Source organism: Bombyx mori, chromosome 6 (assembly GCF_030269925.1).
Source record: "Bombyx mori chromosome 6, ASM3026992v2".
NCBI classification, from domain to species: domain Eukaryota; kingdom Metazoa; phylum Arthropoda; class Insecta; order Lepidoptera; family Bombycidae; genus Bombyx; species Bombyx mori.
In genome coordinates, this window is record NC_085112.1 from 7,730,948 (window position 1) to 7,752,372 (window position 21,425).

The following is a 21,425-nucleotide window of genomic DNA, read 5'->3' on the forward strand; positions in this document are numbered from 1 at the left end:
GCTATACTTAAGCTATGAAGAGAATAGACAATAAATTCAACCATTGAGTGTTTTGATATTTTACCCAAGGCAACCATGGACCCAGCTAACTCCTCACCAAGGTTTTCTAATTCAGTAGAAACAAATCACACATAGTTTAACTTAGAGTTACTTTAAACTGCAACCGGAACGCCGTGAACAATGATTTAGCAAGTAGCACATCGAAGTGAAACCTGCGAAAAGCACAACTGTGCTACACGGTGGAATACGACGTGAAACTCCGCCCATTTTAAACACAGAAACATCACATTGGTCAGTCTAAGCTGCAAGCTGTCCAAGGTCAGGTATCTGAGTGATCTTAGATAACTTGACCTTCCATACTCACTTATGATTTATTCACGGTCGCGCCGCTTTACCCTTGGTAGACTCTCGTACCCATCCGAGCTTATGCTACCAGCATTTAGGTAGGCAGCAAAGGGGTAATTATATTTCAAAACTGCTCCTCCGTAATAAGGAGATACTACAAAACTTCCACACTCTCGTATTCGAACCGAGCGTGCGTTAAAAGTACGAACCGAAATAGAACCCTATTTCGGTTCGTACCTAAATAGGGTAAATAGAACCCTATTTCGGTTCCCTTTCGAAATCAAAATCTGTCTCGTAAGTTTCTTTCGAGCACAAAAAACAATGCAGGAGAAACCCTTTGGGACGTTGAACAAAAATATTTAAACAAAGAACTTGTTCATTAGATTTTAAGAAATAAATTTGAGACAGTACCCGGTATTGAGAAAATTTGGGTAATTATAATGAAACAATTTTAAGTGTATATAGTTCAAACATTTTAAGGTGTGTACTTTATTTTATGAAATACGGAATCATATGTCGGCATAGGAATGTATGGTTACAAAGAGTACTAGTTAATTTCATAATTGTTTTAAGAAACATTGTTAACACTTAAAGCTTTTACGGATAATGTTAAACAATTTATATAAAAGTTAATTACATGTTAATATTAAAATGGTGTTCATTAATATCACTTTAGGATACATAGTAATAATGGTAATAAAATGTTACTATTGTGTATTGAAACTAATGTTTAGGGTAGTGGTAGTGTATTCAGGTAATTATGAACCTAAAGTTCATGTTAATAGCAAAACAATTATAGTACCTAAAATGTTCGTTGAAATAACAAACAATGCAATAATGAAAAAAATAATTACATAAATGAACATATCTTGTATGTTTGAACATATTCAATATTTATGAACATTTAAAGATGTGATGTTTTTTTAATCAAAACATGCACCCTATTTAACAAAAACAATAACAGAAATTAGTCAAAAAAACAGTCTTCACTTCAATTTTACCGTTTACAGTTTACAAGAGAGATAGTAATTGTTTGGTGTTTACAATAAATTTCAACACATTGTACTATTTATTTTTGTATTAGAATTATGACTGTTCCTTAGCGGGTTAATTGTCTTATAAATCATGAAGAAGAGATCAGACTATAACGAGACAAGAGTTTCGATGTTAATTTACTTGACTTGTCTTTGCGCGTCATTCTTTCTATAATAAAATAATTAAAATAAAATCATAAATTACTTAAAACTATGCACAATCTACATTTTGTACACATTATAATAGGCATAAACATTATGCTGTATAATACAACGGCAAGTGTAAAACAATCTTACAAATTGAACACACTTATAATTTAACTGGAGATTACAAAACACAAATACTCAATGCCTACAAATATGGATATAAAATTTTCATTAAAAAATAACGTAAAATATTTCGTAATATTCTTATATCACAGATACCTAGGGAAGATATTATGGGTCATATCTCTCGTTGAGGTATTATACACCTAGACATTTTCTAAGCTCCTAAATAAATAAATATCAAGCACACAATCTCGAATACAAGAATACTGTTTACAGAACATTTATATTCATAATAATTTATACTAGCTCTCCATTCGTACTGGAATACTCTTGACGACTTGTTTAAACTTGAAAGTAATCACTAACAGTGGCGTCGGTACCGTTAATACTGTTTTTTGGACCCCTGTTGGTCGGCACGTTTATCCTTTCGTATCCTGCGGAAGAATCCGATCTCTCCACGTTGTTAGGAGGGTCCGTTGCCTCATTATCAACTTTTTCATATGGTGGATCTTTTTTGGGCAGTTCGAAATATTTAACACTTTCGTAATTTGGATCTTTTTTGGATCGGACCGAGTCATATTTCGAATCTCTCGATCTAACCGATTCGTATTTAGGATCCTTACATCTCAAAGATTCGTAATTCGAATCCTGAGTTTCGTAATTCGAATCCTTCGGTCGAACCGACTCATAATTAGGATCAGATTCACTGCCCGTGTTGTAAATAGATTCGTGAGGCATCGATTCGTAATTGGGTTCTGCGTTCGGTTCTTCGTTAGTGGCCGGCCAGTTACTGTATTTCCCGGGTTTCTTATTTACAGTGGAGTACGTCGGTTGCTTTTTGAAGTTGGGTGTGATCGTGGCGTACGGTGGAGTGGGGGGTTGATTCCTTAATACTTCATAATTAGGATCAGAATCCGACGCGTTGGCATCAGCCTTTGAGATATGTTCGTAGCCGATGTCACTGCTCACGATGCTGTCCGGACCGCTATCAGGCACCAAATGATTCAGTTTCAATAAATTATGACTCGGTCCAGCCTTTTCCTTTAACTTTAAATCCTTTACGGTTTCGTAGCCGGGGTCTTGATTGTGTGAACTGTTTCGGTCCTTGTGCGCTATTGTCTCGTAGCCGTGGCTCTGGTGGTGGACCGACTTCTGGCGGTCGATGGTTTCGTACCCGGGATCATCTCCGCGGAACTTAGACGGGTGCGGTTCACCTTCGACGTTCTGGAACTCTTTGGATCGTCTCGCTTCTTCCCTCGCTTTGGCTCTCTTCATGACTTTCGCGTACATTTCCTCGACATTACGCGAGGGACTCTCCGTGACCCGTTCCGAGTTCAGGCTAGTATTAGCTTCGGCTGACGAATAGTCGCTGCAGGCGGGCGTGTCGATAGAGTTGTACAAGTTGTCGGGATTGTTTTCTTGTTTGTCGATGTCGAAGTTGAGTTCCCTGGCCACCAGCGGTCGGACGAGATCGCCGGAACTAAACCGGTGCTTGTCAACTGGGTAGTTGCATCCGTAGAAATCAGACGAGCTGACGCAGCTGTTGTTCCGTTGGTGCTTCTCGTTTAGGCTGCGGCGAAGTTTGTCGTGGTTGAAGTGGAGATCGCCTGCAGAGATATAATAAGGATTATGTAGGCCGAGTCTGCATATTAATGCGTATAATTATTAAATTATGACTGTAACCCGTACATAAACGGAAGCAATCGTATCCACCGGTTTGAAGCACACCAGTTTTTAAACGTCATAACGAAAATATTTTTTATTATATTTTTTTATTGCATAGATGGATTATCGAACTCACAGCCCATCTGTTAATTGGTTACGGGAGATAGCATCTACAACGTAAATGCCGCCACCCACCTTGAGATATGAGTTCTAAGGTCCCAGTATAGTTACAACGGCTGCCCCACCCTTCAAACTGGAACGCCTTACTGCTTCACGACAGAAATAAGTAGGGTGGTGGTGCGTGAAAGGGAGTGGGATCCCTCTTCAGCACCTCAGCGCAGAAGGCGGGATGGCCGGCGCGGGCGTGAAGCTCCCGCTCAGCCCCCGTAGGGACTATCAGGTGGCGGGTGCGGGGGCGCCCGGTACTCGACTGTCGGTCCGGTGGTGGGGCGGGGCAAGGTGGCTCCTGTGCGCCGCTCACGGTGTATCTCCCGAAATGACGTCCTTCGGGATTTTCCCGGAGATGAAATCCCGTCTTATCATCAGGACGGGTACCGGCGAAGGCGGACTTTCGGCGCGCACTGCGGTACCGTAGGTTTGGTGTAGCCGGTGTGGTGGAGCTCGATGGGGTTTAGTCGGTAGTCGTTCTGCGGGGCAAGTGCTTCGCGCGCCTTTTTCAAGGCGTAGTCTCTTGCGAGGGATTCGGGGAGGTGGAGGACCTTCTCGTCCCCCTCTTCCTCTCAGGAGGCGCCGGAGTCCGACATAACCCGGTTCGTTACCCCCCGGACCGGGTATCCGTAAATGGATTCCCCAGCGTTAAAAAAAAAAAAAAAAAAAAAGGGTGGTGGTGCGGACCCGTGCGGACTCACAAGGGGTCTTACCGCCAGTAAAAATATTTAATAAAATCTTAAATCTAATCAACGTTTTTAGATGATGCCAAAATTTACATTTTAAATATGGGTATGTTACGTAAGTTTGGCGGATTCAACAAGAAATTTGTCTTTTCAGTTTTCTTCTTCGTTCCTTTCTCTCTCTATCTCATCATCATCATCAGCCTGCGGCAGTCCACTGCTGGACATAGGCCTCCCCCAAAGCTCGCCACTGAACCCGATCTTCGGTTCTACGCATCCAGTTACTGCCAGCTGTCCTGCGCAGGTCGTCGCTCCATCTAGCAGGAGGGCGTCCCACACTACGTTTGCCGGTTCGCGGTCTCCACTCCAGAACACGTCTACCCCAACGGTTATCGGTTCTGCGACATATGTGACCAGCCCACTGCCACTTCAGCTTACTAACTCTGCGAGCTATATCGATCACTTTGGTTTTTGCCCGAATTACCTCAATGCGTATTCGGTCTCGCAATAACAAACCGAGCATAGCTCGCTCCATAGCTCGCTGAGTAACTTTTAATTGGTGGACTAGTCGCACAGTCAGTGTCCACGTTTCGGCTCCGTAGGTAAGCATGTCTCTATCTATTAATCAATTAAGCAGCCTAGATGGTTTGATTCAGCCGTTTGTTTTTTCCGTGTATTAATTTTATTCAAGCCTCTAGAATATCGAGAACAGATTACCGGTGCTGGATATCCTGTGGTGTCGCTGTGGCTGGACGGCGGGGGGGTGCGGCGGCGGCGGGAGCGGGGAGTTGGCCTGTCGCTTCTCCGGCTTCGGGGAGCCGAGCGCGCCCGTTGAGTTCGAGCACGACGACGACGAAGCTGAGGAATCATAAACTAATTTAACTTCAGCTCTCGTTATTTAACTTATTAATACGCTTTTATTAGCTTCAGACCTATGTATGTTAGTATGTAACGGAATCTTTGAACATGATTTTTGACCCCCTTCAAAACGTCGGATTAACTCTAAATTTGGTATACTTATTAAGAACCGATGACAATTCAGTATTTAAAAAAAAATGAAAAATTGAAATTCAATAAAAAAATGAAAAATAAATTTCAACAAATTTGCATTACAAATAGTGAGTGTAAGAAAAAATGATTTTATTGTAAAAAAGCGTGCGGTGCTTTTTAGGTTATTATCAAAATAACCCTTTTACTCATATCTGTTCATAAAATATTTATAACTACTGATACCATGCACCCCACGCTTTTAATACAATAAAAAAAAAATTTCTTACACTATTTTTAATTCAAATTTATGAAATTTTATTTTCTATTTTTTAGTTGGATTTTCTATAAAAGCGTATTTTGTTTAGTTTTTTTAAACTTTTTTTTATACCTACACCATAACTGAGCGGATACAACACTCCTCGTATAGGACGGTCTCTTGTATCTTTAGACAGTAAAACGTGAATTCATACGGCAGAATTAAATGAAGAAGACGACCGATTAATTTTAGATAGGCGGTTGAACTTCTGACATTGACACTGTCAATGAGTAACTGCGGCGTCTTTCCAATCGAAAGTTCGCATCAATCTGCGTATCGAGGCAATTTAAATAATAGTAGTAGTAGTAGTAGGATACCACGTACCGGAGAAGTTTATGCCGTGGCCAGTCCTTACTCGGGGTGACCAGCGTCGCAAAAATATTAATAGTTCGGGAAACGCTGTGATCGCGTTTGATGTGACTCCATATTTGTATTAAAAATATAAATTGCTTGAGTTGTCGAGCGCCACCTATCGTACGTTGATAGCACTATGACCGAAACGCTTCCTGGGGGCCTACAATAACCGTAGTCCGTAGCGAGTTCTATTATAATATAATGAGCTAAATGGTTATCTTACATAATGTAAGGATTAAAAAAATACAGTAATCCCCCCTATAACGTGGTATATTGGTTCCGCGTTATAGTAAATCTGGTTATAGGGGTATTCCAGTATAACGCATTACATATAAATGATTTATCACGTTTAACTTTTAATGGTTTTTATTTTAAATAAAATTTAGCCTGCATCTTTTAATATCCAAAAAATAATTTAATTTTGTAATAACACAATTGACACACGTGCAAAGCTACGCGAAGCTAATTATGAACTGTAAAAATCATTATAAATTTACCGTAATGCCCGTATAACACTATACGGGGGATTGAAATCGCGTAATATGAAAACGCGTTATAAGAGTACCACGTTACAGGGGGGATTACTGTATTCGCTTAGATTTTATACTGTTTACCTCATAACATTTTGTGTCTGTAAACTACGAAGAAAACAATAGACATACAGACAGAGATCAAGCGGATATGCTAGTTTGAAAACAATACAAGAAATAGTAGGTCTATTGTATTTATTATTAGTATAGTGATATTGAGTATTTACCTTGTCTGGAATGTGTAGCGTTTGATGGCGTCGCTCCGATTTCCGGCGGTGCGCTTCGCCTGAAATGTATTAATTAAATTTGTTATGAAGTGAAAAAAATAACAAGGTTGAGTTAACGCGTTCCGATTTTTTGTCTATCTACAAGAGATCCGACAAAAATCCCGATACCGCGCTACAAGTAATGATAAAATTTTAAGGTTTGAAATTGCATTGCTTAATTAAAGACATATTTGTGAAACTATCTCTATTCACACTATTTCCACCAAAAAAACACTGCTCCCATTTTGGTTTCGATTTTTTGTTCGTTATTTGAATGATCACATCTAAGTGCGGAGTGTGGGAGTTGAACCCACTAAAGCGAGTTTATATTTTCAACCAAGCGACTCTCATGTCCAGACTATGCCTAACTAGGGACGCCGATGTGGCGTACGCGTGTGTGTGAGTCCGTGCGCGTGCGTGGGAGTGCGTGCGCGTGTGTGAGTTCGTGCGCGTGCGCGGGAGTGCGTGCGCGTGTGTGTGAGTGCGAGCACGCGGATGTGAGTGCATGCGCGTGTGTGTGAGTGCGAGCACGCGGATGTGAGTGCATGCGCGTGTGTGTGAGTGCGAGCACGCGGATGTGAGTGCATGCGCGTGTGTGTGAGTGCGAGCACGCGGATGTGAGTGCATGCGCGTGTGTGTGAGTGCGAGCACGCGGATGTGAGTGCATGCGCGTGTGTGTGAGTGCGAGCACGCGGATGTGAGTGCATGCGCGTGTGTGTGAGTGCGGGCGCGTGTCTGAGAGTGCGTGCACGTGGGTGTGAGTGCGTACGCGTGTGTGAGTGCGTGCGAGTGTGTGTGAGTGCATGTGCGTGTTTGTGAGTACGGGCGCGTGTCTGGGAGTGCGTGAGCGTGTCTGAGAGTGCGTACGCGTGGCTGTGAGTGCGTGCGCGTGGCTGTGAGTGCGTGAACGTGGCTGTGAGTGCGTGCGCGTGGGTTTGAGTTCGTGCGCGTGTGCATGTCGTGCGTGCGTACGACCTGGTGTGCGCGGCGTCGAGCGCAGCGAGTCCCCGGCGGCGCGGCTCGGGCGCGATCTGCGCGTACGTGTCCGAACCTTCACCGACGCTCGCCTCCTCGATGGCAGCGTACGTCTCGTCTGCACAGACAATAAATACACCTTCAGACATTGCCTTGACCAATTCCAAGAAGCGTTGAGATCTAGCAAGTTGCCGGCAATACAAGTCTAAGTCAAATGAAATTACATAACTAAATACATGTTGCGCAGACCTTATCTAATAAAATAAAAGCAAAGAAAAAATTAGGAAATACTAAACTACTACCTACGTATTGTAATGACTTTTCTTGATTTCGTTGATGAGTAAACTAGCTCACGGCCCGACTAGTAGTAAGTAGATCTAGATACTGGTAGTAATTAGGTAGAAACTCGTGAATGAAACGTGAAGTCGAAACTTGAAACCGGAAGATATGTTTACTTAGTGGCAAAAATAGACAGGACTCAGTGGTACCTACCCGTGCGGGTTCACAATACGAGCAGCAACTAAAAAAAAATCGTATTTTGCTATTAGAAAAATTCGACTCATCGGAAATATTTTAATTAATATTGTCTTCGGTTTGCGTGTATCGACTTTAATTGTCATTATACTACAGACGACTGATACATGTTCGTGGCCACGAAAACCTTAAAGAGCTACGAAACGTCAAAACCAATAGTAACCAAGAGTAACAAACCCGAGATTAAACCGTAAGCTTAGTTTTAATTAATTATTTAATTACTATTAGACCCACCAGAATCATCAGAAACTGTGGCGTAGTGCGGCTGTGTTGGCGGCTTGTTCGTGCTCTGAGCTCTGATATTGCTTAATGGTTCACGTACTGATATGCTTGTATATCCCTCTGTAAAACAAAAACGAAAAACAAACTGTAAATGTTACGCGTAGCAATCGTGGCCCACATGCGACAAGTGTTTTTTTTATTGCTTAGATGTGTGGACGAGCTCACAGCCCACCTGATGTTAAGTGGTTACTGGAGTCCATAGACATCTACAACGTAAATGCGCCACCCACCTTGAGATATAAGTTCTAAGCTCTCAGTATAGTTACAACGGCTGCCCCACCCTTTAAGCCGAAACGCATTACTGCTTCGCGGCAGAAATAGGCAAGGCTCTGGTGCCAACCCGTCCGGACTCACAAGAGGTCCTACCACCAGTAAGAATGACATGAGTACGATACTAATTAGGTACCACAATCGCTAGCCTCTTACCTGAATGTCATTTGTACGCATTCTTACGTATCAAGTACCATTATGTACGATATATCTCTTTCTATAGAGACTATTTGGCGGGAACGCGAGCGAGGAGCGAAGTTGCGTAAATTGTTTTATTTTGTTAAATTTAGTATCAGGTTTAAATGTGTAAAATAACAGTGGTTTATTAACTGTCTAGCATCTGAGAAAATGCACAAATGTGGGAAAATGAATCAAAGCCGCTGAACGTAGCCTCTCGGGTTCTTCCAAAAAGTCCACTGAAAAAGCCTCAATAAATAACCACCATTTTACCGAGACTTTATTTCATCACATCTCATCTTGTTTCATTTAATTTTATACCATTTCATTAAAGTCAACTTCATCTCATTTCGGTCAATATTATAATAGAATATAAGAAAATATAAGACTTGGCTTAAAGGTTTCGTTACCAGGCCATAGAGTTTTAAAAACAAAAAAAAAAACTTTCTATACCATCTTAGCTACAGTTCGGTCTTGCTAGAAGTTTTCAGTAAATAATTTTTTTACATCATAATATATGATAATACAAAAAAATTCACAAACAATAATGTTATCAATTTCTCTTATTTAAGTACAGTCATTCTTGTTATTGGATAATAAGAAAGATTACTACTGCAATTTTAGGCAGCGGCTTATCTGTGCCCTTTGCATTGGTGATGTCCACGGGCGACGGCGACTACTCACCACGAGATGAGCCGTATGCTCGTATTCCTACAATAGCAATAGAAAGATACTAGATTAATATTCATAACTTTTAGTTCACTCTATATTTTTACACTAAAAGTTTTTTTTTACAAAAATCTACGAATCGAAATAAATCAATAAGTGAGATCGAAAGATTAAGATATGTGTACAATAAACACGCCGGTCACATATTATACAGATTTTTATCTGAAATGCAATTTTCTGATTTCTGAGAATTACAATTGATTTCATTTATAATTCTGTATATTTATACGTATATACATAGATGCGTATACATGCATAAACATGCCGCCTACATTATCGTTTAGAATCGAATCGATCTTATCATTAGAGGACGTTTATTATACTTTTGCATCTTATCTGTACATATATACACAAAAAATTAATAAAAGACTTTTTGTCTGTGGTTCTGTGCACACTTATTCTCATAATTATTCGGCCAATTTGAATGTCGTTTGCATAAAAAAATTGGGTTGTTAATCAGACAATATATTACGGTAGTTTCATTACAATCTGTTTACAATTAATAACAATATTAAAAATAATTTCTAAAGTGATGATGCTACACAGTTTTGCTCGTATGACATCCACCTGTATTAACGCGTAGTGTACTACATCACTGTAATCAATTTTCCAAAATCTAATCTTGAAGTAAGTAAAGTAGCCTCATATATTTAAAAAAATTAGCAATCAATGATGCTTTTACATTGTGTTTGATTTTACCGCTAATATAAGACAGCATGCGAGAAAGAGACAGAGATTTTTTCATTACACCTGCACTTAAATCCACTTATCCACTAATGATACTTATTTATCAATAATAAATGATGTCTCGTTTGACATCAATCACAATGCGGTTGTAACTAATAACTTTATTGAACTACAAAACATAAAATCATAAAGCGACAGGTCAAACAATTCTATCTCTCATCAACAGAATGATCATTGTTCTATACTCTTCGTATATACTGTGTTACTTATAATATTTTGTATTCAAGTTTAACAATATTTGCTATGTGTATGTGCATTACTATAATTCTCATGTTGTATTTGTTATTTTAGCTGTTCTACACACTCATCACTTTTAATTATTATTCTCATAATCCTCTCGCAGGTTTGCTGGAAGAGATTTCTTAAATAAGCAGTGCCTTTGTACATAATTTTCCTATTAATCTGTACTATGTTTTCTTTTTTGTGTGTACATAAATAAATAAAGCGTCTATTAGAATGTACAAATTCAATCAAATGAAACGACACTATTGCTTTCTCTTTCTTTCTTAGTGGTATTTCGTGATCACTTGTTACTTACTTGCGGAATCGGTTGAATCGCCACTGAAGTGTGTCGCCGTTTCCGCGCTGGGTCGTGGCGACGGCGGGGTTATATAGGGCAGTTCCTGACTAGACGGCAGCTGTCCGCTAATAGCTACCGAAGCCGATATCACAACGGATTCTGCAAACGTTACAAAACTTCAAATTGATAACGTTGCAATAGTTTATAATAATATATAGACGGATAAAACGCTATTTGGCTTAAGCGATATTTCGGTTAACACGCAACATTTATCTTTGCAATTAAAGCTGCGTTTTATTTGATATTAGCATCAACGGTTCGATGTTTTTAATTGAACTTCCAACTTTTTGTTACGATATTTTTTCCAAATTTTAAGCTATCCTATAAAGTTACATAAATGTATCTTAAACCAAATAGCCTCTCGATATATATATTGCTTAGATGGGTGAACAGTTCACGGCCCGTCTGTTGTTAAGTGTTCATCGGAGCCCGTAGTCATCAACAAAGTAAATACCGCCACCTACATTGAGACATGAATTCGAAGTTTCAGTAGAACATGCATAATCATTTGTGCGTTGCATATTAAGCAAAACAATTGATATCATTAGAATTAATGTTAATTAACTATATTTTATAAGTTAATAATTAGTATGGAAAACGAGACAAGTAGGTACTGCTACTGCGTCACCAGTATTGATCTAATTAAGTCTTATACATATTAATTAATATATCCAAGATAATAATATCGTGTCCATTGGTGTATTTGCGCATGCTAATTTTATTATGGCCAAAGCGATTTGTATTTTGGACAATTTCTGTGATTTATCGAAGTACGTAAATATTTATCATTTGTTTTCCATACGTGTAAAAAAAATTTCATAAAATATGTATTTTTACGTTATAGATAGAATAGCCCTTTCCTTCGGATGAGAAGTAACACTTCCAACCCCGCCCCAACTATTTTTTCTGTGCCCCTGGCAATGTGTATGTAAAACTCTACTATATTCGGTTACGTAGTTAGAACGTGAAAGCGTAACAAACAAACAAACTCACTTTCGCATTTATAACATTAGTATGCATATGATTCGTTCGTTATTAAAGAAATGAGAGACATTTTAAAGGTATGTTGAGAAACCACACTGGTAGGTACTTCCACCATGCCTGTTTTTGCGACTAAGTAATCATCCGTTCAGGTCTAGGGCAGGCGTTGGGACAGTGCAATACATGTTTTATCCGATATTTATTTCGACGTGAGCAGTTGTGTTTGCTTTGCTGTCGATATGAGCTTCGTTTACCGTCTACTAGATGAGCCGCGATTTCGCCTACACGCGATTCTTCTTAAGTGATAGAAAGCTTTAATGAATATAATAAAACTGTATTATATGTATAGTCAACGCACCAGCTGTATTTTGTGCCGCATCTCGTTCGTCTATTGGCAATTCATCATTAGACCTCTGTTCTGGGGTTATTTCAACAGTTCTGGAAAAAAAAATCGATATTAACTCAATTTATTAGCACGTCTGCATTTTCGGAGAACTTTGGACAGTACAAGCGGCCTACTTTACTTGCGATGCGAATGTAAGATATTACGAGACAGTAATATATGTTTCTTGTGGCAATGGAAGATCAATTAATCGTATATGTAGGGAATGAACGGACTGGTACGAAAAATAATCATTTTATCAGTCTTTTTCTTTGATGCACACATTGCATTTTGCAATGCGTGTTGAAAGCAGTTGGTTCGATTCCTATTGAAACCGTTTTGCTCGCAGAGACGGTATAAGACGTTTAATGATTTTCAATAATGACAGATTTGAACAAACTGCAATGAAACTATAACCAATGTTATTTTGTTGTAACATATTATTTACTGAACTACACGGCGTTAAATAGTTTATGAATATCATGGATATCACAACGTGAATGCCTAATACTACTACTACGTTGGCGCTATGACCCCGAAGTGGGTCTTGACCTCCGACGATAAACGTTGTCATTCATGCCGGCGTTGCGCAACACCTTGCTAGTCCGACACTTGGAGCTCATGTAAATTTCCTTACAGCGGTACTTAGGTCTCCCTACGGAGCGGCGTCCCTTCGGTACACTCACGTACACGCGTTTCACAGCACGATCCTGCTCCATACGCACTACATGCCCCAGCCATTCGAGCTTCCGTGCCTTTTTCTCCCCCAGAATATTTGGCTCACCAAAAAGCCTCTCCACTATTAAGAATGTTATTGAATAGGTATGCATTAAATCTTGGCTTGATATTGAATGCCCTGCATTGTGTATAAATGCAGGTGTCTATGGTTCGCTCTTCTCTTTCATCTCGGTGCCGTCGCACGGTCTGCACGCTGTACTTTGAGTTCCTATTTAATATTATTGTACTGTCTGTCCGCTTGATTACCATCAATAAACTGCTGGATGTTTACTACTGGTTTGTTCTTGAACCCCAAACAAGTTCCACCTGCGCGACTGACACGAACCAGAGGCCCGCGTGTCATTGATGTGCTCTAATATCCACATCCTTGTTTTTCCGGAATGTTTAATCTATATATTAATACGTGAAGCAAAAATTTTGTATCCCTTTATACGAAAATTACGCAGACGAAGGAGTATGAAATTTTCCACACTTATAGAGAATATAGAGAAGAAGTGTACAATGCTAATATTTTTTTAAAACAATGCATAAAAGATACATTAAATCAATAAAGAAAACATTACACACACTACCATGTATTTGACGCACACACGCATTCATACTATTTATTTATTGTCAAACTTTTGTTCTTGACGTCTGTTGTCAAATTGAGAATAAATTAAATATTGTTTGTCTTTATTAATATTTTTCTATAGTAAAATACAATCATAATAGTGTACAAGCTTACAATTCTAATTAATTATAGTCGAATTTCGACTACTGCGGGATCTCTAGTGTTTATTAAATGCTTAATACGTGACATTTTAATTTAACTCTCAATACCATTGGAATAAAAACTATCCTATCATGTCGGAACGCAAGAGTACATCATCACTATTCGATCCGTGCGGAGGAACGCATGCCTGCAACCTGTAATATCTTCAAAATTCAATTCAATATACTTACACGTTTTGTGCTTCATTCTGTAATTTGGCATATGCGTGTTCATAGGGATTATCCCGACTTGTCGACGCCGTCGCTACTGTCTTATTAGCTGTTGATAACAAAGGACTGATTATGAAAAATAAAAGTAATTGAAACTGCCGATTGATCGATTGAACTAAATTCTGTGTATCGGCAATTTTTATATTATTACATGATTGGAGTAATTATGCTATCGAAATAAATCTTATTCATGAATGCTTCTTATCTGATCAACATATTTCAAGGGTGACACGGTAGCAAAAAAATAAATATTGCAGATACGAAAAACGTTAAAATCTTGATAGTTATCACATGTACTCGAACCGTACATAATTGTACATTGCAATTGTAATTTTCGGTAAAATGCAAATTTTTATGAGGACAATATTTCACCTACAATTCGATACGAGCGTTTTAGTATTTCTCTTCTGGCTCATGAATAATGTATATGATGAATAAAGGCGCTAGTGTAAAATTGACATAACAAATGATTAACAATGTTGTTGATGTAAATTTTGTACTCGTTTCGAGGCGAACATCGTTGTATGCGTCAACAAAATCGTTTATCAAGTCCGAAGGAGTAACAGAGTCATGACTGCCTTGGCCTTTAAGGTGTTACGTCAATTTATCCGAAGGTACTGCACAATAAACTTATTAGTTGGTTTGGTTTAAGGCACACATGAACTTAAAGAAATTGGAATAGTAAATAATTGGAATTGGACAAACTATTAAGGATTTAGGTGAAGATACCACACTTTCAATTAAGATAAAATATAGAACAATTAAAATATTTATTATATTGCATAATTGTTTTTTTTTCCCCTCCGGGCGGAAAGTGGCATCTTTCGTCCCGCTGCGCTAAACAAAGTTGGCGCTTTCCGCCTTTGTCGGACAAAAAAATTGTATACAGCCCTTGGCAAGTAAAAAAGTAAGCCTCAGATCACATGTTTGTCGACCTTGGCTTCGCCTCCGCCAACAATTACATGTGGTCTGAGGCTTTTCTTATTTTCCTTCCCAAAAGGTGTAATATACTATTTTTTTAATTCATAATTCTCACACATTTGACAAGCACAGAGTTCGCAATATCAATATAAATGATTTAATCGTCTTTGTACTGAACATTTACTAGGCAGGGAATTGGCGTCAAGGTTTGACGTTAGTTTACTCATAATAGTGCGCTATTGAACCAATTAGTTTAAAAAAAAGCCGATTGCCTCGTGCAAAGGAAATGCCGTTGGAGTATAATGAAAAGTGGTTCTCTGTAAGCAGAATAGCTGTGTTCGGGGTGCCGGGAAACTGCCTAAAAACAAAGCCTATAGAAAGTGCCAAATGTTTGAAAACTTCTTAATATAATTTAATATAACTTTTTGAGATCCTTTACAACAATAGGACAAGCAGCGTTTCTATTTATTTTAAACGGCCAATATGAATGCTTATAACTCCCTAATTTCTGTACGATATTTCGTCAATTTGTAATATATATTAGTTTCTAATTATCCCTGTCGAACAAGGATAAATCAATTTTTAGTATCCACATTAAAATCACACTAAAATTCTCAATAACATTACTAACTGTTAAAATAATAATACCATGTTTTTTTAAGAAAATTTAAAGAGCAAGCCTAGAATTTCAAACAAGAAATTATTCACCAGCCACCAAATTCACCGTAGCATAGATTTCAGATGCCGTGTCTCCGCTGTCGTGCCTGCCGACCGGCTGGGGTATTTCTGGTAGGCTCCGCTGACTATTCTGCGTCGATGCCCTTCAAATAAAATATTGACATGAAGTTAACAGTGTGCTATGTGCGGCCCAATACTTTGAAAAGTACGATAAAAATATAAGGCTAATGCTACACGGGCGCTTCTCCCGCCGCGGGAATCCGCTTCTGAACCGCACTAGACACAGTTTAATATAGAAGTTGTATGCTGCATACTACACTGCGCCATTTCCCACCGCGGTTCACAGGTGGGCGAAATACGACTGCCGCATGCAGAAACTACACGGGCGGTTTCCCACTATTTGCGTCATTCTGCACGGGACATTGATAGAAGTTCGTCAAATGAGTTCACAGACATTCTGTAGTACGAGAAGAACTTATGAGAGTTATCGCGGTGTGCACTAAACAATGAATGAAATATTCCCGAAGTTAACCGATTATTTAACACGGATTCCACCCAAACATTGCGCTTTACTTTATTTTCTAATAATTCTATTAATAATAGAGCTGCAAGGGCAGTTTTCATTGGCGGATCCATGTTGGAATGAACAAAAGACAGCTAAAAACCACAATCCGTGTAGTTTGATGGTCTGCGGCAGCTTTGTAGTGCGAATTCCCGCGGCAGGAGAACCACCCGTGTAGTATCAGCCTTAATTACATTTTTACTCGCGAGCCTGCTACGAGAATTATTTGCAAGAAAGAATCTACAAGTATGCATTTCAAGAATTATTGGTTTTCCTAAAGCATTCTAGCGTCAGTTAGTTTTTGTAGCATGTCACGTCATAACCTTGTCAGTTACAGTTCGCATGGGTCACGCAAAGTTTTACCGTAAAATTATTATACTGATGAAATATTTCCATTACAGCTGTTATTGCGAATAGTCTCCGCGTAGACTGTCTAGAAATTATATACGGCGAAATGAAGGATGTTCATTTCTGAATTTGAAACATGAATACAAAATTCCTAATAAGTACCTCATACGAGGAATTTTAATAGCGGAAATGGAATCGATAACTGCGATTTTCTGCTTAAAGTTTATCATTTGTACTAATTACTTACGACATTTTATAATTATGTATCACTGTTTATAGCCGTGTAATCAAGAGTTATCTTCTAAAGCTGAATTGATTGTTTCTTTAAGAATAATTTTAAATTCGGCGGCGTTATTCCCCCGCACTGATTACGTAAAATTAATCTTAATCCTTTCGTAGTGTAAGATAATTATTGCATGCATTAGTAGGCGCCACTAACAAAGCTTGATTAGATTCCGAACTTAAATTTTGTTTAGAAATTGAAATACGTAAAGCTATAAGGAGATTCTATGCAGTTATTTGTCTAATAACATATTATTTATGTACTAACTATATATTAACATATATTAATACATAACATTATATGCAAGCACTCGAGCGGTAAAATTAGTATGTATGCAGCTAATGTCATTAAGGTAAAGTTTTATGAATTTTCTTTAATACATAAAAGTTTACCACATTTGCTTATTTAATGTATTTTTATTGTTATGGGAATAAAAAATGATAAAAATTTAAATTATTTTTATATAAAAACTGGTTGATCACTCAAAGAAGACAGACCAGAGACGATGGTCATTCACAAGAATCCTTAATTAAAACCAAAATTGAACTAAAGCTAGAGATTGATATCAACTACTGGATTTAGGTAATAATGAAAGTGAGCACTTTCATTTCTTTTCAACCTTTCAGGTTTAACAAATGTGAAATTATACACTATACTGCATAGATACATACATAATATTATGTATTTTATCATTTTATTACACTAAACAGATTTAAAGGTTTTCTTGATTTGCAATAGAAAAAATATTACAACTTTATTTTTTCACTGTATGTATTAATTAAGTCACTCACTAAAAGGGGCTTTTAATCTGGATCCTCTTAAGTATCCAAGAAATTTCTTAGACCTTACCACTACTTCCTTCGGGATCTATTCACGGCAGAGTTAAATGTAGTGAGTGATAGGCGAGTTCGATGCGAAATAATCGTAGTTGGTACAAAAATACAATCGGTTCGCTCTGTAACTTAACCGAGACATTCAATTGTTGCTAGTGACCGAACTCGTGAGTTCATTCAGTCGCTCGTTCTTAGGAGCTCACGTAGACTCGTATCGAGAACCGATTTCGAGGTATCCGCGCCTAGGGGGTACGCGGGGTATGTGGGACTCGACGGTCTCCGGATGTTAGGTAGGAGCAGACCGCGAGCCCTAGGATGTTTTTAGGACCACCTGCCCATCGATCCCGGGACCCAATGTTCGAGATTTTGCAATCGTGATTCGTGATCCTCTCGTAACTCAACTCAAGTGCGATTGCAGCCGAGCTTCGTTGATCCATCATTTTTTTTAAAAATACAACTCTGTCCAATTCTTTTTAACCATTGTTAGATGGAGTTGGACACCAGAAATACAATAACCTTTTTATATCTATGAGGACTTAACAACTGGAGAGCTCGGGGCTCGAAGTCTTGTGGAGTAACAAAAAATAAATATTGGTGGTACAGTGAAAACATTAAATTTTTTACTGTTGACTCTTCTACTCAAGTGCTCTTTTCATTCGGTCATAATGAAATCGTCGCATAGCACCTGCGCGGTGGGGGCGATATGAGCGGTATATTGGAGTTCAGCTGACAACAAATCGCGGCTGAGTCTCGGGTGTGACAGTATCCAACCAAGGTAGCCAAAGATACTCGTAAATATCCTAAATATATAGGCCCATAAGTGACGAGTTGGTGCAGATAGAAAAGAGCTCTCTCTCTCTCTCTCATGTTCCGCCGCACTGCCTGTTTCTGCAAGATAGCGTAGATCTCTCGTAAATCTTCTGCGAATATCGCTCGTCATTAATCGGTAGTGATTTGCGCGACGAATACACGGCGCTCCCCTATGCGGGCAAGCCGCGACAGGCTAGCCAAGTCGCATCCACAGTGACTGTGCACTATCCAACTATTGGCACCGGAGTGTTCATTTTTCATTGATTTGCAATAAATGCACCTTTGTGTATATAAATAAATAAATATCTACTAACAATCACGCCACGTTAACTGGTCCTGTGATAAGTTTGTAAAGAACTTGTGTTACAGGTACCAGATAACGGAAATAAATATAAGATTTTTATTATACACATACATATATTTAATATACATCCATAGCCCTGGAAAAGACATTTTATATTTATCATACAAATATCTTCCCTTGGCGGGATTCGAACCCGTGACCCCCTTGTCTAGTGACCATGTCTCTTACCACTACACCAGACGGCCGTTATATATGTATTTGTGATGAGAATATATTCATATAAATCTGATTGATAGGCAGACAGACTATAATTATAAAAACACTGAAAATCCCAAGAATAATAGCAGTACAATGCAGTATATACCATATTCAAAGGTCTAATTAGTTTAACAAACAATTTAGTCACTGACATTCTGGTTAAATGTAGTGTGTCATCAACTGACCAATCAAGCTCCCATAGTTGGAAGTATAATCAATTAAATTTAATGAACATTCTACATTCAATGGCCCAAACCTAGCATTTTATCATTTTAAAGATATTTGTACCATTCATCTCACTTCTTTTTGTCATTAGATTAGATAATTTCCAACATAAAAGATGAGTGATGAGAACTTAAGAAAACCAAGAATTGAGATACAACTTTGGTGTGGTATGGACCAGTGTCCTTGTCTCATAAATTGTTTCTTGCATACATAACACTGTATTGAATGTAGATTAGATTGTCTTGATATTTATTTATTCAATAAAGGCATTATAATATTACTGGTGGTAGGACGTTTTGTGAGTAATCCAGTAGGTATCAACACCCTACATATTTCTGCCATGAAGCATTAATGTGATTCAGTTTGAAGGGCAGGGCAGCTAGTATGCGGAATTTACTTTGTACGGGCTCCAGTAACCACTTAATGCCAAGCGGGCCGTGAGCTCGTCCAACCATAAAATAATTAAAAAAAAAAATTAATTTTAAAACATCCACGATATTTTTACAATTATTATCAATAATATTATTTTTAAAAGTTTTATATTTAGAAGAATGTTTCGAACATTCTAAATAAAAAGAAGAATATTTAGTGGAATTTAAAATAGTAGTGGCATTTGATTGAAATCATAGTAGAAGAACTTGCAGTAATCAACGTGGCTATATATATTGTTTTAGGGTGGTTGGTAATTAACCTATAAGACAAATCAAACTACAATGTGGATACATGTTGCACCAACTTAACCAATTAGGAAACGGGTCAGGAAATAATATGAATATGAAAATATTCTTCATTAATTTTATCACATTACTTACTAAAAATTCAAGTCACCATCAAATCTATAATTAACGAAACATAACTGTTTGGTTGATTAGAGAAATGTCAGGAATTCAAATCATTTACCTTAAGGACCATTATTAAAGATTTAACTACATGGCAAAAAAATTATTGCACCCAGTCGAAAGTCCATCCTACCTGACCAGCCCAGCCTTCCATAAGGTGTGTATTTCATCTACTATAGGTCTCCAAGCAAAATTATAATATGTGGATAATGAAAACCACTAAACAATCCCGAAATGGGATATCAATTAATTGCCCTAAAAACTACATATAGAAATGTTAAAAACAAAATAAATATTTTTTCTAACATTTAGCATGCTATTATGAAACTTTAAAATGAAATAAAAATGTTACTATAAAACATTTAGTTGCAATTCCCATGTTTTAGTTCTAGTTTAGGGCATGCCAATTTTGAAGACAAACCGTTTAATTGAGGCGGGAGTGGTAGGTGTTGGAGACGGAGCCTCCTCATCAAAATGTATTTTGACAACACCAGCTGTCCCAAGCAATTCATTTCTGTTAAATGTAAAAAAATTATCACTCTACTCATAAAATTATCATTTTATTTATATCTTGAGTAAATCCTTTTACATTGTATTTTTTTATATTAACAGTAATTATACAAAAACGAATTTCAGTAACATTATGTTTTAAATGACATTGAGTGGTATGTTAAAAAAATAACGTTAAATTTCTATCGTTTATTTTCACTTACTTTTGATTAGAATTCTTGCATCCACAGACACAGGCTGATAGTGCTGTTATAAGAGTGACTAGCACCCCTACACTTAAAAAAATTTCTACTATAGTATACATAACAAGAGTTCTTTTTTTTTTTTAAGTCAGAAATACTACTCCATCACGGAGGTAGCATCTTAAATGTGCTAAATATTAGGTCACTCCCTTGAAATGAAACGCTCTTGGCATACAACTTTCTTCCATTTGACTAGTCTAAAATGTAGGGCACTGCAGACGTCCACAACACATACACTTTTAAGTTGTTTGTTTACATAAAGAACATATTAATTCACTTTTTAGAATCGTCTGCACTTCCTTGGACATACTAATAACTTAATTGATTTTCAATTCAAGACTTCAAACACGTCTTTCGTCTCAACAACACCAATATAATTTTTTTTTGAGTTTATGGCCTCTAATCTAGACCTTTAGGCCAAACAATACCAATAAATTCACTTCAGTGCTGCCAGCGTGGATCGACTAGGAGTTGATGTACCTACCTACCTAACTGAAAAGTTTTTTAAATTGAAAAAGTTACTACAAGATAATCTTTTATGAAAAAAAATTGTTATGATTCACAGAATTAATTGGACTTATTTTTATTTATTGATTATCCTAGACTACATTA

At 37.8% G+C, this 21,425-nt stretch overlaps 1 protein-coding gene across 2 annotated transcripts; it reads right to left on the reverse strand.

Annotated features, from left to right (window-relative positions):
* Positions 1-794: 794 nt before the first annotated feature.
* On the reverse strand, positions 795-21,234 carry LOC101744810 (nucleolar protein dao-5). Of its 2 annotated transcripts, XM_004930610.5 has the most exons (11): positions 20,775-21,229; positions 20,483-20,575; positions 15,630-15,742; positions 13,962-14,049; positions 12,255-12,334; positions 10,874-11,014; positions 8,365-8,472; positions 7,597-7,714; positions 6,583-6,641; positions 4,883-5,023; positions 795-3,256 (listed from the first exon to the last, which is right to left on the reverse strand). In XM_004930610.5, exons 1-11 carry the CDS (start codon positions 20,873-20,875, stop codon positions 1,992-1,994), a joined length of 2,307 nt encoding a protein of 768 aa, XP_004930667.2. In that variant the 5' UTR covers positions 20,876-21,229; the 3' UTR covers positions 795-1,991. The 2 variants fall into 2 exon arrangements, with proteins under 2 accessions (XP_004930667.2, XP_012549664.1); XM_012694210.4 differs by lacking the exon at positions 20,483-20,575 and having other exon boundaries at positions 20,775-21,234.
* Positions 21,235-21,425: the final 191 nt, after the last annotated feature.